This window comes from Phoenix dactylifera, chromosome 1 (genome assembly GCF_009389715.1).
Source record: "Phoenix dactylifera cultivar Barhee BC4 chromosome 1, palm_55x_up_171113_PBpolish2nd_filt_p, whole genome shotgun sequence".
Taxonomy (NCBI): domain Eukaryota; kingdom Viridiplantae; phylum Streptophyta; class Magnoliopsida; order Arecales; family Arecaceae; genus Phoenix; species Phoenix dactylifera.
Window position 1 is genome coordinate 5762704 of NC_052392.1, and position 19796 is coordinate 5782499.

Below are 19796 nucleotides of genomic sequence, written 5' to 3' on the forward strand. Positions count from 1 at the left end.
GCTTAAAGTCTAAGACACCATATATTTAGAGATGAAAATCCCCGGCTCTTGCAAGATGAGAGAGATGCAAACAGAGCAACGCGAGCTGCTCGAGTTAAAGTTGATGGTTTTCCAAATTCATTCTTAATTGTGCAATATGAAATTATCCTCCTCCTTTCTTTTGCCCTCGACAACCGAGCCTTAAAGGCTGGATGTGATTTCCTGCTAGACAAAACGCAGATCAGCTTCACGAGAATCCATATAGCATCACAAATACTTCTAAAAGCAGCATTTGTAATTACTCGAATCTTGAAGCATGTCGATTAAATTTTCACCATTGAAAGATGTTTTTATTCTTTTGAAAAAAATAGAAAGAGCTGGTTTTACTTGCAAGTTGCAACCTCAGTGCATCCTTCAAAATAATGAGCCAAGGGCAAACAAGCCAGCATGATGGGAGCCAAGGGCATTATTCTCTGGTGGTAAGAAAAGAAAGCCATCATCACAAAAAAAAAGAAGGAAGATTGGAACAAGAAAAACTTAAGTTGCAAACAGTAAAATTCCCACATGTGCTCATATACAAAGAGTGATGGTGAAGAACCAGATAATGTATCATATCTTGTAGCTGGCTGATTAGACAACCAGATGTTGCAATTGCTTCTTTGTGAAGAGCGCGAATGAATAAAAAGTGCATATATAATTTAACAAGAGTTCATACAAAATTTCCTTGCCACCTAAATTGCAATTGTTCTATAGACTCGGCGGAGCTAATTGGCGAAAGCGCAGTTAGTCATTCCATCATAAAATGGAAAGAAATTGATTAATTCCTCTGCATATTCATGGTCGCCATGCATCTTCATAGTACTCTGAGCAAGAAATTGGTAAGGTATGCACCTTCTTGGTATGCAGGGTCGATGGGATGATCGCATGCCGCCCCAGCTTGACGTAAAATTGTGATTTTCCTGCCAGCCATTGATGCAGCACCCTGAACATAGTTTTGACAGAAAAAGGAATGGATCATATATTGCATACACGGCGGAATACTAGCGGCCAATTATGGCACGCACTTAATGCAGAGAAGTCAATACAGGGAAGAACATAGAAGAAAGACTGTTGGCTAATATTTGAGGAAAGTTCATCATCATTGAATTACCATCTGTCAATGCCCTTAAACAGAACCATACTTGCATAAAGAAACCACATATCAAAGAGTTAAGTCTCCACATAAACAATGTATACTGAAATATTCATTCCTGCAGATTATATCAGTACCACCACATATAATGATCACAACCATGATCTTCAAGCATTTTCTCATAACAGGGTTATCTGGAAGTACATCTGAGTGGAGAAGACTCCTTGAAAGATCAAGTAGATTGTCATGGTTAGGCATCGACCCAGCATCAACCCTTCAAAACTAATGCCAAATTTCTAATGAAGGGAAGGGTTAGTCAAGAGAGGATCCAGTGATGGCCGGTATGAAGACCAAGCTTACTGCTCGCAATTTAAGGATAAGCAACCAGGGAATGGCCCCTCAAAATTTTCTAGTATTCAGCAAGGGTCAAGGGAGGAAGATGTCAAGGTTTGACACAGGAAACTATTAATGTTCTCTGAGAGATAAATCACAGCCTGAGTTATATTAAGATACAGTTCCCAACTTCAATGCATCGAGGGGAAAAATGCCTTCAATGTGTTATTAGCATGGATGAAATATTAGCATTGCATTGAGAAGAAGGCAAAAACACATCAGCATTGGAGCAGTCTACAAAGTGCTATTTGCTGCTATAATGAACTGATGTTGTCTTCATATAGTGCCAATCCATGTCAATATGGTGCTATGAAAAAAATGCACCAGCAAATGTGCAAGTTGTATGGTCAACTGCAAGTACAAACCTGTTTCTTGGTGATCTAAGTGACATATTCCAAAGCTTAACAATTTAGTTAAAAAATCTCCATTTTGATCATCATATATTGCTGATGAAAATAACCATGAAGTTAACCTGGTCATAGCATGAATAAAAAGAGAAAAAAAAATCACACTGCCATAATTGCTTCCCATATGCAAAACTGGAAGCTTTTGGTACTAACTCGTTCATCCATTAACTTATATGTCTATCATATGCAATAGCAGTCATGATAGTTCTTTGTAAAGTTTCCACTATAACATGGCATCACATCAACAGCCTTTTATCCTGGTAAATAATGGGAGGCAGCAATAGAATTTATCCATAAGCATAAAACACAGCCAAAGTCCTATGGCCAAGACCCACCAAGCTACACACAGATCAATTATTACAATTGATGATACCAAATTGGAACAGGTAAAAGTGGTATGCAGCATTCTGCATGATTCTGTTTTTTATATTTCGGGATTTGCAAATGGATTTCATTTTTTTTCTAACAACAAATAAAAAGTATATACATACAGTACTCTATCTGTAAGCAAATCCAATAACAATGGCAAAGCCAAATTCAAAATCTGGGATGTTAAGGAATTAACATGGCTGCAAGTATCTCATCTAATTAACACGTAACCTTTTAAAGTCATAACACAATTCTCCAAAATTAAATATCTCAATCAAATGATGGAAGTTCATATCATATTAAAATTCCTGACAAATGGAAACGAGTGACTTGCCTGAAGCAGTCGCAGAAACAGTCCACTTTGAGTCATAGCTCCTGAACATGAACATGTCATGAGTAGACCGCCTCTCCTTGTAATTTGCATTGCTAGTGCATTTAAACTTCTATACATACCAGACGCACTATGTAGCACCTAAAACAAGCTTAAACTTAGAAGTCATGTTACATTTAAAAGAAATGGTTAGTCATGAATATATTGTGTCAAATACTTCTTTAACCACACATTCATTTTAAGGACAAGGCTAAATGGCTCGTTGGTTGGAATGGAAAAGAATAAATTCTGTAAAGAAACTCTAATATATCAAATATTCAGACTGGAGCCTAAAGAAGATTTTCAGTAGCATTTGAGAAGTATTACTGGTTTTAAAAACTTAGACACACCAAGCATACCAGCCAACTTGCATGAGCCCATGATCATATTTAATTATCCCAACAGGCATGCTAGCACAAAAATAGTTGATACAAACAAACGTATTCATGGTTGTTGAGATCACAATCTTGCAGAAAACCGTGAAACAGTTAGTAACGGATTAACGTTCCTCCAGAGGAATTAGATATGAAAATGAACTACGGTACAACCACTGCATTCTTAATGACATAGATGAATGATACATCATAAAATTTAAAAATGTCAGAAAGGTTGACTTGAACCATATTCAGGAATATTTATCTTAATCAAGTCACTGAAAAGTAAAATTTTAAACCTCTTAAAGGAGACATCAATTCAACTATTTTAAATTTTGCTTTTAAAATGCGAACTAAGAAATCATGAAAACTAACTTCAGAAAAGATTATTACTTCCATGCCACAAGAAAAAAAAATACCTCCAGCGATCTACATAATTTTGCAGCAAGCAGGTGTTGGAAAAACAAGTACCTTTCTTCGAGGAGCTAATTTTGGTGGATCCAAAATTACTAAATCCCATGTTTCATTTCTGGATGCAGCCCCTTTCATAAAATCTGTTGCATCTTCTCTTAGAAATGAAAGTTTCCCTGGGTCAAGTTTGTTAAGAAGGATATTTTCTTTTGCTAGCTCCAAAGCAGGCAATGAAGAATCGATGCCTGAAAATGTTCGGAGTAATAAAACTTAAGCATCATTCTTACAGAATCTGCAGCAAATTAGTCCCAGTACATCCATATGCAGTCTGAGTCAGTAATTTTATAATGATCAGCCACATAATACACACACACAAAACAAAACAAAACAACTAGCTTGAACGTCCTCAGCGCATTATTAATAAAAATTTTCGAAATGACTGCCAACATGATATAGTTTACGAGCTTACAGTATTTTACCAATGACATCATTAGCACCACCCCTTGCTGCATTCAGAGCAAAACCTCCACTATAACAGCAAACATCAAGAACTCTCTGATATTTTGAGATTGACGAAATAAGGTGACGGTTGTCTCGTTGATCTGCATAAAACCCAGTTTTTTGACCCTCCAATGAGACCAAGTAACAAATTCCATTCTCCATTACCTGTAATGAAGGACCAAAAAAGAAAAGAACACTTGAGCATCATTTACATACCATATGTGATTTGAACTAGTAAAAGAAACCAAACTTAGGTCTCATGACACATGGATCGGATTGATCAATGTTCTGCTCTACAAGCTATATAGGAAGAGAAACCAATGAATGACCCGATGAATGTATTCTTCTTGAACAAATATAAACCACGTCAAGGAAATAGATCAAGAACCATGTGAATGTAAATCATCATAGCTGAAGGTTGTACAGGATTGACTTACACTGACAATGATCATGCCAAAACTATATATGATATAAATAAACAGACAACAGTTGTAAATAATTATGCAACATGTCATCCCAAGTTGTTCCAAAGATTACTTAACTATAAGCATCTTTTGTAGCAAGACCGTGCATCAAACGCATTACATAAGTCGCACGAATTTTTAACTTTCATGGGAATGGCTAAAAATAGCTAAACCACCTCTTAAAACAATGTCCTTTGGAAAGTATTTGTATGCAACCCATAATTTCCACATAGTTCATGCTTCCTGAATAACTGATAAGAAATTTAAACATCATGGCTTATAAATATCAGAAGAAAAAAACACTTTTATAATTAATAATAGCTAATTCAAGAGAATAGAATGACCTTTGATTCTCTAGAACTAAGTATTTGACATAGCAAGATTAAGAAAATGCAAAAAGAGTAACCGTATTGCAATTTCCCTACGGTGGATATGGAACTAGTGGAATTAGTATATTGGTATTCAACGTTGATGTGTTGATTTACAACTGGAAATAATCTAGATATTCAGACATTAAGATTAAACTAATTTTAGAATTTTACCTTTACTCTTCCAGAGCATGGAGCTGGAGCAGAATCTCTTTGCTCTGATATATCCAGTCCTTCTTCTTTTAAAAGATCAATTGACGGTCTCCACTTTATATGATTTATACCACAAATTTTACCAACAAGAAACTCAATTTCTTGTTTATATTTCTCTACCCAAGCAGCAGACGAAGCTACTACAGCAACATCACAAAAAACATCCACGATTAGACCTGACAACCTGCACTCCAAAAAAAAACTAATGAATATGATAAAAGCGTGTCTGGAGATACTAAGCATGACAAAAGAAAAGTTAACAAATATTCACTACTTTGCCTTAGCCAAAGGATAGGAGAAACATGTCAAGAAAGTCAATTTGCACAAATATGATGAAACAAGTCTATTGCAAAAATGAGAGGATTTAATATCATCATACAGTCCATATTTTGCAAAATAACACTTCCTTGCTTCCGCGGTGAAAAGAAGTATGGCATTTGACAGTAGTATCTTTAGTAGTCCCACGATCTTCATTGAAGATGCATTCCATCATTTGCATCACAGAATAGTTTAAGTTAAATAGAAAATCTATTGGTCCATCCAAATTGGAAACCAGAATGGTTTATAATTTTAAAAATTTAAAATACCAAACAACTAAATAGTGAATCCTTAAAGTTGTTCTTATATAACCATGTATGCAAAAAGTACAGAATGCTGGTGGAGCAGATACCAAGTTGCATGGCATGCCATACAAAATTGAGAATTCACCATGTAAATCATATCAGCACATCTGCGGAGACATATGGACAAATATCCAACAAGTTTGGAAATTTTTTAAACCTTAAATCAAATAAAGCCATTGATCTTACCACTGGAAACTGCCATTATCTGGTCACTAAATTATATGGGGAAAGAATTCCTAAGAATTAAAGTTTCAGTTTTAGGCATGTAGAAGTTTCTAGATGAGCCCATGATGGTGAGGCTATGTGGTAAAGCGTGGGGATCCAGTGTAGGCGTTTGGCCATGGAGCAAAAATGTGTGTAAGAGATACCGATGTCGGAATAGTGCCTTGGAGCTCGACCAAGGGTTTGGACAGCCAACACGTCACGCAGGGCCGGCCTGAGCCCTAGGCGACCGAGGTGGTTGCCTAAGGCCCCGGGCCAATGGAAGGCCCCCGGAAAGCTGACCAAAAGGAAGCAAAGGCCCCATATAAAATGGGAACAGGAGCTGGCTACGAGTCTTCCCCCTTGATGGAAGGGAGGTAGAGAGTTTCCTGGCTTGTAGAGGGGCAATTTGGGAAGTTGGGGACAGTAGTTTTGTTTTGGGTGGAGAGAAAGAGAGAGGAGGGATTTGGTTGGCTTCATACACGTCTGAAGCCACTTTTATCTTTCATCCCTTCTCTTTTTTGGTTTTGGTCTTGGTTTTCCTTCCCTCACATTACTCCTGATCCAGCTGGGCCATCAGCAAGAAAGGGGGATTGGAGATCGACTTCTTGGAGGGTAGAGAAAGAAAAGGAGGGAGGGGGGGTTGAATGGCTGCTATGCCGTGATGTTGTAGTAGCTGCTTGGGTACTCACTTGAAAGGGAGATGGTGGGATGGGACTTTTATTAATTAGATGGAGTGAATTTCCCATAATGCCCCTACTTTCTCTTACAGAGAGGTTCCTTTCTGGACAAATTCTTTCCTTTACCTTGACCATGAAGTGCCATGGGATAACCTTTTCCTACTCTGCTCTTGCTTGACATGGTAAACAGTACTGTCAAGCATTATCTCAGTTATTTAATCAGTTTTATGGGCCCTTCCTTAAGCATAATTACTTTTCCGTGCTTCCATTCAAAAATTATATTAAGCTGAATTTTTTTTTTATCTGTCTTTGTTGCATACATGCAGTTTTGTTGAAATAATGTACTTGATGGCTATCTATTTTCATATCTTTTTTCTAAATATTTTATACTTATTAATTTTTTTATTATTAAAAAAATAAGGCCTCATTCACTGAATCCGCCTTAGGCCTCCAAATATATTGGGCCGCCCCTGACGTCACGCCAAAGAGTTGGATAGTGGTTGCATTGAGATGTTGCTGGGTGATGGATGTTTTTAAATCGGCAAACTTGGATGCCAAGTGGTATTGTGCAATGGCATGCAAGCAGGCAGTGAACACAGAAGTCTTTGGGCGGTACGGCTGTGGATAGGCATGTGAAGGATGCAAGACACTTTGCATGAATAGGATAGTAGCTTAACATTTGTCATGTCCGTGCATGTGTGATATTCAATCTAGAGCTTAAACTAACATGTCACTAACAACAAACTTGGAATAAATATTAACCATTATACGTGCCTTAAAGTGAACTTAAAAAGTATTGTCATTTTGATCATATAATTTATCAATATCTATTTATAGCTATACCAATATATAGTGTCAAAACCCCTACAACCTCTCATTCCATCCTACATATATCTAGAACTAAGTAGCTATAAGTGGGTGAGGGTGCAGAAAGAGAGAAAAATTAATAAGTTAGGAGGTGGAAGAGCCTACAGAGTGTCCACAATTTATATATTTAAAATCAATAAATATTTATTATTATAATTATAGCTGATTTTTCTTTTGTATGAATAGAATAACTAGCTTGTAGAAAATTCCCAACATGTTAGTGAACTTTTCTTCACTTTGCTGAACGGTGTTATGGTAACATAGAAATTTCACTAAGAAGATGATGCAGCAGATGTGCAACTGCTATTCTTCATCTCACTGACTGGCAATACAATGTGAAATACCAGATATCAGCGATAGCAGAAACAGGACTTGCATTCGTAAGTAGTGTCTTACTTTCTGTAAGATTTCTGAATTACATAGAGTGATAGTAGAAAGAGTGCACTACTTTTTGTAAGATTTCATCTCACCGACAGGCAATACAATGTGAAATACCAGGTATCAGTGATAGCAGAAACAGGATTTTCATAAGGGGGAAAATCCCTTGATTGGTATTATGCAAGTTATATCAAATGATAAGGTTATGGAGCCAAGAATCAGATTCTACATAGCATGTTGAAGAAAGGACAGGAGCCCAAAATTAAGCCATTAATGTGATGTCCCATGTAATTACCCTTGATATGTAAGCTAGAGTGAGCCCTATCACCCATTGACCATGGCAATGAATTGGATTTCCATAAGTGGAGATTAAAACCTTTCTAACATAATGAAAGCAAAGGAAGGTTCGACACCCCTAAAAAACATAACAACGGAAATAGAGATCCAAAAATATTGAAGGGACATAACAGGTAGGAAAAAAGAGGGGATACATATATTCAAACCTCTACTTTAAAGGCAGAAGATTTAATAGTATTTATTGGCACCAAGAGCCCCTAAAGTTACCAGAAGTCCATGATAAAACAATAGCCATAAAAGAAAACTAGGTATGAAAAGTGGAGCAGTTTTTAGAGCTAAGAATTATACAAAAATATCAAAGATGATTAAGAGCAAGCAGATTTAATGAATCACTAGCAGGGCAAGCAATAGCACGAGGAATTCAATTGAAGCTCACATTGAAGGGATGCAAGTGAAGTTCTTCTGTAACATAAGTCAGATGGAATATAGACCTTTAAGATGGCACAAACTATCAATGCACCTAATATAGTATATAATTAGTTTTCCCCCATCTCTTTCACATATATCAACATAAGCAAAAAACACAGCCTATTATATATAATTAGTTATCAACTAGATAGATCCATAAGTATGAATGTAGTTACATAATAATATCAAGCAACATACATACTCTTAGAAATATTTTCCTTAAATTAGATAAAGGTATTCTGATAGTCGAAGGGATGCATAACAATCATGATGCCACATTGCCAACCTACATCAGACAAAACTTTCTGTCTATATACTTGAACAAAATATAAACAAGCATTCATATTTTCCTTCTAAGAGTGTAACTGTAGTCTAAAGTTCCATACCTATCCCCTTCACTATTAACAAGACGATATACATTTGTATCAGCTGAGGGAAGTCCCATACTTTGACGTAAATTTACAGCAGCATCAAATCTTGTTTCAAGTAGTTTCTCCATGTTTAGTGCACAAAATGGATCCCTGAGATGCGAGAACAGAACTTAAAGGATGCAAGTAATAGGCTGAAGCATGAAAATTCCTGCGTCAGTAGAGCATATAAAAATCTTTCAAGAAATATAGAATTAACCTTGTTGCATCTTCTTCTAGCTGCATAAGTCTAACACAAAACATTGAAACTGAGTTGTATAAACCCCATCCAATAGGCTTCTCTGACCCATCCGCCACCAGCACAATATCACCAGTTCTGGGAGGTGGTCTACCAATTATTCTATCAACTGCACCACTATAGACCATTGGACTTCCATCTCGAAAGATTTGTGTCTTTCCTTTCTTCAAGACCACTTTTGCCAAACCTAAATATATGATATTGTCAGCAATTTACCACGACGTGGTCTTCATTATATTGAGAATATAACAGTATTCCTTCTACCAAACATATAGCTCAACCCAATCAGGTATGTAAAATCTAAACATAAATAACTCTTCTATACTTGATTATAACAGTTCAAACCAAACTCATGAAAATTAAATTCAGGCTGATTTTCTACTGGAACTTTTAGCAACTATCTTGCACACAGAGCAAATTGTACACAAAACTGGACAATGTATAATCCATTGGTACAAGGGCAGTAGGTTCTAATGACCACTTCATCTGGTCAACTTTCTTGGATTAAATGGCTAAAAACATCATGAAATAAGAAGGGAAACAAAGAAGCATTTCTGCAGGTCATATTGGTTGGAACTGTCATCATCTAGGGTCATAAGCCATTTAAATGAGCATATGGTATATAAAAATAGTAAATCACTTCCTGATACTAGGAAATTATGAAAAATATTGCCACCACAAGAAGCAAGAACCTAGCTTTCAGTATGTACCAAGTCCATGCCGTACTATTTATATCATGCAAGACTGGAATAGGCATGGTAAAAGGTGCCTATAACATGACTAGGAATGTGATCAGGATAACATAGCACAACATAGCACGACACTAAAAATATATTATCCCCATCCCCTACACCTATCTACAAGGTTTGCAATGTTGATATTAGTACTAATCGGTACCATGCTGGTATGAAATCAATAAGGGTTGGTTCATGGTATTGACCATTGGTACACCTTCTATTGAATATCGGTTCCCTACTAATATGGTAGGATATGCTTGATATGAAGCAGTATGATCTAGTACAATGAACCATGCCCACCTAGATCCCCATCCCTGACCCCAGCTAGCATGACCTTCATCCCCTAGACCAACTTTAGTTCATCCCTTCTTCCTAACTAGATAGCACCTTACCAACACCATAAACATCATCATTACCACCACCATCAACAACCCTCTTTCAACTCCAACACCACTGCCATCATTATGCCTTCATCAACACCGCTATTATTATCACCAACTTTATCAACATCACCTCCACTATTTCCCCAAACACCATCAACACCACCTCCATCACCTCTGTAATCACCAGAACCAACATCACCAACTCCACCACCATCATAAATCTCATTTGGTAGTACAAATGCTAATTGTACACTATAAATGATTCTCTAGGTTTCATCTTTTGCATCTAACATAAAAAATGAACAAATATTAAAATCAATAAAGGTAAAAAAAGTGTTTACTTTCCCTCTTGAATCTTCAAATACTCAAAATAAGCTCCTCTTTTTTAAATCAAAATATTAGGACAATATAAATGTTAATTAAAAGAAATTATCTATCTCATTTGCTTATATACACTACTAGTAATGTGCATAAGGAATAATTGATGGTTCTGAAAATCTGATGAAATATGAATTTAGTAATTCTTGTGGGACATGAGAACCATTAAGGGCTATAATATGTGAAGAATAATCAAGGGCATTGAAAATTTGATGAAGTATAAGTGATTCATGTGTATGAGGAATACTCCTATGGAAGATATGAAGGTTCAAATGATCCTTTGAGGAATTTTTTTTGTCAAAAATAAGTATGAAGTAGTTTTTCTTCCTTTACTATTCTCCTAATACATCATTACACCGCTACAAATTTTTAGTATTGTGGTAATTCGTTTGTTCCTTAGCATCCAGTAAAACCCACAATAGGTGACACATGCAACTAGCATACACAGATGCTCAAATGGAGTCCTTAGACACCTCTAGAGCCTATCTTCATAGGAAAGTAGGCTATGTGATATCTCCACATAGGTGAGGGAACAAAGAGAGGAGATGAGAGAGGAAGAGGATATAGAGGTCAAGAAGAGGCCATCATGCTACCATTCCAAGATACCCATGTTACCAATATAGTACCTTTTTAGATGGAATAAGGTAGCCAGGAATATAAGGAGATGTCATCATCCACATTTCCTCCCGCTATGTCTTCCTTTGCCTTCTTTACTCAGCAACTCTCACAAGCGTTGGATATCTCATGCAGATGGTGGTTTGAGCTCCCAAAAAAGGAGTCAACGAGCTTCAAATCTCGTCATTGAATAATTAATAACTAGTTATGTGGTGTTTCGATGCCCAACTACCCTATCCCTATGATATAGAATACATGGGTGGGAAATGTACCATAAAGCTTTAAGAGAAGGAAGAGGAAGGGAGAAGTCTGAGTATTTGGAGAAGTAGCTGATCCTGCAATCCAGGATTTTCAGGATACCAAAAACACCATTTTAATTGAATTATGGTATCCTGTATGCGAAGTGGTTGGAGACTTGAGCTCCAACTCAGTAACCATTTGGATAACCCCTCCAATATATCATCCCAAGTGTCTCTCTCCCCGTATACCACAGTCATGCACCAAGGCACCCGCCTCATAATCTTCTCAAACATTTCATCAAACAATACATGGACTGGAAAAAACTTTTAGCTTACACTCGGTTGAAGGAAGAAATATATAACTCTCTGTACAATTGATAAATGAAAACCCATCAACCAGTCATCAACCAGTCAACAAACCTTAAACAGGAGATGGTTTGGTTGGAGAAAAATCAGACCAAAAGGAAAAAGGATGCACAAAGTCTCACTTTTTTCCTTTTCTCCTCCACTTCTAATGTTCAGAAGCAACAGAAACCAAGATAGAATTACAGTGGGGAGAGAACCTTTGCGGCTGGCGGCGATTTCCTCTAAGGTGGCGGCGGTGGCGGCGGGCGAGGAAGTGGGAAGAGAGGAGATAGATTTCATCAGACGAGTGGGAATCTGCATGCGGAGCATGGTATTGTCCGAACTGACGGCAGCCCTCTTGACGAGTTCTGTTTGCGCGTTATCTCCCTCCCTGCGCCCTAAGCAGCTGGATAGACGAAGATATTGCTGCATTCGGAGGACTCGGCCATTTTGGTGGCACAACATGGCGCTCGGCATTTTGTCATGTAGCCCTTGGCAGGGCCTAAAGGCCGACTTGACCACGACGGCAGTGTGGGGGAGGCGTGGGCTTCATCATTATATGGCGGCTGGGGCCGGAAGATATTTGACACCTTGGTCCTTGGCGTCGAGATCAGGACAGGATGAGAGGGAGCCATCTACGTAAGGCGAGTACTGAAGGCGGACTATATTCTCCTCGAGGATGACTCGACTACGGTGGTAGAATGAATCCAGGGCCGGAGTTGTGATGCCGGCTTCAGACCGTTGCTACGCAACATCCATAGGCTCTTAGTTGGGTGTAGTCTTTATGAGGTTATATATGTCTACAGGAAGACGAACAGCGTGGCTGATTGGATGGCTTCATTTGCAGCCCACCACACTGGAGGCTTTATCTGGGTTGATCATGTAGCAGTGCCTCATGCTTTGGATTATCTTCTTTCTTTTGATTTAGTTGGCTGCTCCCATGCCCGTCACAGGTGAGCTGCCGTTGTACCAAAAAAGAAGAAGCAGAAGAAAAAGGAGGAGGAGGCCGACTTGACAAGACCCGTATTTTAGATGGATGAGATCACAAATTCAAAAGTGCAGGCTAGCTCAACTTGGACGTGTTTGCATGCCAGAATGCTTGATTTGGCTGCTGCTGCGACTACATGCAACGTGGACTAGTTGGTGATTTCTCTGATGCTTCCATGTTCAAGGCCAAATTGCAAGGTGCTAGAGAATGAATTGTAGCTGCGGCTGCCATGATCCAATATCATGATTTGTTGGTTACAAATTGGTTATGCATGCTCTCCTCCTTGGATGAATGCTATTGCCTTACTACAAGATACGGACTGCTATATATTAGATGGTTTTTGTGATTTTTAATCTTTTTTTAGTTTTTTTTTAATTTTTCTTGATTTTTATATATCTTCCGGTTGTTGCTATTTGGTGGAACACCAGATTCGACGTAAAGTTCAACTATTATAACTTGATCGTGACTCCTTATTTTCGTAACTTAATCCGACCTAAGAAGTGTCAATGCAAGTGATCTTGCGTTTTGTTACTTTTTCAATTATTGTATCCTAGTTGGGTTTATTGATTTTGAATCAAAGACCATGTCATTGTAATTATGGACAATGCCTAGTGTCATATTCCCACATTGACTAATAAAAAAAAAAAAGGTGCTATAAGAGTTTATTAGTCTAGACATATACATTCTCCTCCTAACAGCTTAAGCTTTTGCTATAAGCTTCCTACAGTTGACAATGGTGTTCTATGAGCCACATTGGTATACCCTTGAGATCATTGTGTCAATCTTGCAAGCCACTAAATGTCCATCTTCCTTTTTTAAACATTTTGGCTAGTGGTAAGATACTTTCATCTCATTCTTAGTTTAAACCTTAGCACTTCTATACAATCTCCTATATCTTAAGTATGAGACTCTGCCCTTCCCAATATTTCTTGCTTAATGTGTGTCTGCTAGCAAATTGCTGCATTATTCATTCTACATTCTACCTGCGGTGTACAGGCACCAATAGTTCCAGACTAAAAATCAATAACTTATTAAGCAATCAGTACTCTTTTCTTTCTCGATTTTGTTCCCAGATTGTGTCTTATCTACAGGAGTACTTAGATATTAAGAAACAGTTCAATGAAAATGATGCCGGACAGCAAAGGAAGAGAAAAAGGGAAAAGAAGAAAAAGAGAGAAAGGGGAGGAAGAGAACCGGGCTTCATGCCAAGCTCTTGCTTTTGGCTTCACGCTAAATAGAACCAATTTTTTTATTCATAGCATACCCCATATAAACGTATGGTCCAACATATATATAAGATCCAAAATATAAAAGACCCCTACAAAGAAACTGATCTCACAAAGATCCTCAAAAATAACAAAATACTTAAATAAGCCCAAAGGCTATCAAAATAAAGCAAAATCACTCTAACCACAATGAAACTGGCTGGACCATCCTCCCGTGATGACTGTAGACCCGAGTAATGGGTGATCTGGTACTGATGTCCACACCAACTTTCCTCGAGTGAGAAGAAATCGACCTCGACGAGCGCGGCCCGGTGTGGCTCTGGTAGTACTCCAACAAATCCAAGTCAATCCGTTGGAGCTTCTCTTGCGTGATCCAAGTAGAATCGGACTCTGGCCGTCCTTTCCAACGAACCAAGAAGCACTGGATGTCTCCATCACTGGTAAAAATCTTTTTGTGGAGCTTCAACAAGTCCGAGTCAATCCGCTAGAGCTTCTCTTGCGTGATCCAAGTAGAATCGAACTCTGGCCGTCCTTTCCAACAAACCAAGAAGCGTTGGATGTCTCCATCACTGATAAAAACTGTCTGATCGTCTAAAATGGCATCAATTTGCTCTTTTTGTGCTGGTTGGTGGGGCAAAGGGATCGAAGTTGGTATGGGATCAGGAATGGGGAGATCATCAGGCTCAGAAGAGGGCTCGGCAAAAAGATCATCGGGGATTGTTGATGGGCCCTTGTAAACAACCAAATCTTCAACATTAAAAGTTGGACAATCAGATGAGAGATCAATGATATAGGCATTCATACCAACCCTGCGCAACACCCTGAATGGCCTAGTACTACGAACCTGCAATTTCTTAACAGTTCTAGATGGAAATCGCTCATGCTGAATACGAATCATAACATAATCCCCAATTTGAAATTTCTTATCATGTGAAAATCAGCTTGCAGTTTATAGTGAGCATTACTCACATTAATGCGCTTATAGATTTTCTGATGCAACTCATGAATGTAGTATGCAAATGCATGTGCAGACTCAGAATCCTAATATGGGGTGACATGGATAAAAGTTCCAGAGGTTTCCTGGTTTTGTAACCATATACTACCTCAAATGGACTCATACCTATGGACCTGTTGACTGAATTATTATATGCAAATTGTGCTACAGGAAGGATTGAATCCCAATTGCGGGTGTGTTCACCCACAAGACACTTCAAGAGATTACCAAGATTTCGGTTCACGACTTTTGTTTGGCCATTAGTTTATGGATGATAAGTAGTAGAAAATTTAAGCTTGGTATCGACCATGTGCCACAAGATTTTCCAAAAGTAACTCATGAAGCGGAGATCTCTGATACCAATGCTGATGCCGAACAACAAAGAAAGAGAAAAAGGGAGAAGAAGAAAAAGAGAGGAAGGGGAGGAAGGGAACTAGGCTTCAAGCCTAGCTCTTACTCTTAGCTTCACACCAGGGCTAAAAGAAAGAGAACCAATTTTTTTATTCATAGCATACCCCATACAAACATATGGTCCAACATATAAATAAGACCCAAAATGCAAAAAGACCTTAATAAAGAAACTGTTCTCACAAAGACCCTCAAAGATAACAAATTACCAAAATAAGCCCAAAGGTTATCAAAATAAAGCAAAATAACTCTAATCATAATAAAAATGGCTCGACCATCCTTCTGCGGCGACTGTACACCTGAGTGACGGGTGATCTGGTACTGGTATCAGTACCAGAAAACTTTTAAGAAAAAAATAATTCAAAATACGCATCCAAAATAAGTTTAGATAGAGTTAAATGTTGGTTTAGCTAAATTCTACTCAAGAAATCGTACAGGTAATTTTCTATTAAAACAAATCAGACTTAAATCGAGTTTATTTTAAATGTGGTGGATAATTTTCTAAAAAAAGGACATAATGAGATTATGAATATTTCTTGACCATATAAAAATCGTGATAGTCCTTAAGAGGTCAAGTAAAATAAAATCAAATTAATTCATGGGCAGAAATGATAAGAATAAATCAAATCTCATATGACTCTCATGACAGATCATGTTACCAATTGTTCAAAGCTCATAAGATCGGCACAACTTTTGAAAATTCTAAGAGCATCCAAAAGAATCCAAACCCAATTCAGACTTATCTCGAGGTTAACAGGCCCCACCCCCTTGTCGTGGTATTTAAAGCGGTTTTCTTTGTAGGGTGCCAAAAGAATGCAAAGTAGAGGTACCTTCCATTCATATCCCAGATCATCCTATCCTTTTCAACTGCCTCTAATTTCTCAAGCTATGCATATATACTGAAAGACGAACAAAACTGCTTCATCTCCTTTGCTACTCAACACTCGAAAAAAAAAAACTCTTTAAACATATTTTATAGCTGCTCCTCCATCTCTATGCCACGTTTTCTCTCTACACTTTTTTGGCGATACTCACGAGCTGTGTGAGCAGCCATTGTATCAAAAAAAAAAAAAAAAAAAACAAAAAACTACCTCCTCTCCTCTGCCATTCTCTCCTCTCCTTCCCTCTTCTAAAGTGAGTACCCATCAATTCACATTATTTGATATTGAGCTTGTTCAACACGAACCACTCATTTGCTTGCTCTCCGTGTCTCCATCCCTCAAGAGCATCTCTATTTTTGCTCCTATAAAATATTTCATAAAATCTTATTTTTCTATCCATCTCCTTTTTTTCCATAAGTAATATATATTTATGGGCCCCGATATGTGGCAATATCTCACTTGCATTGCAAATAGTATCTCTACAATTATAATGTAATTTTTTTGAAGTACTGCATGAGATATATTTTATCCCCCATCTTTTGATCTTCAATACTTGAGAATCTAGCCATTGCCGTATCTTCCAAGCAAACTAGCGGGTGGATATACGTTTTTGCCCTCCTACACATGTCACCAATTTTTTTTTTTCAAATACAATTTTAAATTTATTTTAAAATGATTGATGAAAAGTTTAGCAAGAGGTTCACACAAAGCCTCCATCGATTCATATATTTATAATCATAGATGATCATGATTCCGATATTTATAGGATTGAGGAAAAATACAAAATTAAAAATGATGTACAGTTATGATTGTTACATAAAAATAGTAGAGAGCATAACTATAATTATTATAGAAAGATAGAAAGATATCAAAATATTTAGAGAAATAAATAAAAGTTATAGTATACTATGGCCCTCTTTCGGATTTCTGTTGGCAGTAGGGTTTTTAGAGTTTTTAGAAGTACAACTTTTGAAAGTAGAGTTTTTATTAAAAGCTATTTGCTTTTTGGTAACTACATTTCTAAAGTAATGTAAAACTTTAACATATGTTTAGTAACCAATATAATAAAATAATTTTGGTATGATAAAATAATAATAAAAAATATTGCATAGTGGAATATAATACAATATAGTATTATATATTATTATATATTATTATATATTAAAATATTATTATTTTGTATAATTTTATTATAATATAATGTAATCTAATATTGAATATTACAGTATATATATATATATAACATAATATGATATCATATGATATAGTAATGTATTATTAATAGTACAATATTACTACAATGCAATATAATATTATTAAAATTATAACATATAATATAATATAATATAATCATATTGTAATATAATACATCAATATAATATAATATAACAAATTAGAATCTAATCTAATAATAGATTATATTATATTATGATTAAATATTATTATATATACTTAATCATAATAGTATAATAATAATATAAAATTATGACTATAATAATATATATATGTCTATATATACATATATGGATATATATGTGTGTGTATATATATAAAGAGAGAGACATACGTATAAATACATATATATATACACACACACACACACGCATATATATATATATATGTATATATGTATTATACATAGATATATATATATGTACAAATATATTGATATATATATATATATATGTGTGTGTGTGTGTCTCTCTCTCTCTCTCTCTCTCTCTCTATATATATATATATATATATATATGGACACACACAGAAATATGGACACACACACACATATAATATATATATATATATATATATATATATATATATATATATATATATCCGCACACACAGAGATATATATGTGTGTGTGTATGTATTTGTTATATATCCATATATGTACATATATACACACTTGTATATGTCATATATATATATATATACATATACACGTACATATATATATTAGTACAATTACTATTATTAGTAGTATTGCTATTTTAGTATTGTTGCTATGTTTAATATTAATGATGTTATTAGTAGCATTACTATTATTAGTACTATTACTATAATTAGTATTATTACTATAATTAGTATTGTAACTATTTTTAGTTCTATTACTATTATTAGTATAATTGCTATTTTTATCGCAATTACTATTTTTAGTATTAGAACTATTTTAGTATAATTATAATTTTGTACTATTACTATTAATTGTACTAATACTATTATTAGTATTATTACTAGTATTTCTACTAATACTATTATTAGTATCATTGCTATTTTTAGTGCTATTACTATTTTTAGTAGTGTTACTATTATTAGTATTATTACCATTATTAATATACTACTATTATTAGTATTATTACCATTATTAATACTATTACTATGATTAGTATTATTACTATTATTATTATTATTTTAGTATTATTTCTTTTATTAGTAGGATAACTATTTTAGTATTACTGTTATTTTTAATATTATTACTATTATTAGTATTGTTACTATTATTAGTATCATTACCATAATTAGTATTGTTACTATTTTTAGTTTTATGACTATTATTAGTAGAATTACTATTTTTAGTATTATTACTATTTTAAGCACTATTACTATTTTGTACTATTATTATTATTAGTAGTATTATATAGTATTAGTACTACTACTATTATTTATATTATTAATATTTTTAGTATTATTGTTATTTTTAGAATTATTAATATTATTAGTATTAATATTTTGATTATGATTAGTATTATTACTATTATGAGTATTATCCCTATTATTAATATCATTACTATTATTAGTATTATTACCATGGTTAGTATTATTAGTATTATTAGTATTATTATTGCTATTAGTACGATTACTATTATTAGTATTACTATTATTAATAGTACAATATTACTACAATGTAATATAATTTAATAATAATTATAATATAATATAATTATAATCTAGTATAATGTAGCAATATAATATAATATAGCAGATTAGAATCTAATATAATAATACATTATATTATATTATTATTATATATTGTTATATATCTTTAATAATAATATAATATTATTATAATAAAATAATATAATGTAATGGAATATAATATAGGATTTTTTGCATGAATATCCTTCTAAATATTGGATTTTGCATGATACCCTTTCAAAATTGATATTTGCATGTATACCCTCGTAAAACACTTGTTTTGCCATTCTATCCTTTTTTTTATTTTTGTTTTTGCATATGTATTCATGCTATCTAACGACATTAAAAAAATTAATGATTTCAAATTAAAATGACTAAAATATTCTTAATAGGTAGATATACAAATAGATTGTGATTCCGATAGCAGAAAAAGAAAACAAGGACAATAACATAATTTTAAAATTTTATTTTATTTTTAATTAATATAAATATATTTTTTCTTAACACTGTTAGAACAACCGTTAG

At 34.9% G+C, this 19796-nt stretch overlaps 1 protein-coding gene across 1 annotated transcript; it reads right to left on the reverse strand.

Moving 5' to 3' along the window:
- Positions 1 to 500: 500 nt before the first annotated feature.
- On the reverse strand, positions 501 to 12404 carry LOC103721448 (ribosomal RNA large subunit methyltransferase I). The gene is made up of 8 exons (XM_008811660.3): positions 12077 to 12404; positions 9123 to 9348; positions 8882 to 9016; positions 4943 to 5165; positions 3915 to 4101; positions 3496 to 3680; positions 2615 to 2752; positions 501 to 961 (listed from the first exon to the last, which is right to left on the reverse strand). The coding sequence occupies exons 1-8, from the start codon at positions 12333 to 12335 to the stop codon at positions 833 to 835; spliced, it is 1482 nt and encodes a 493-aa protein (XP_008809882.2). The 5' UTR covers positions 12336 to 12404; the 3' UTR covers positions 501 to 832.
- Positions 12405 to 19796: the final 7392 nt, after the last annotated feature.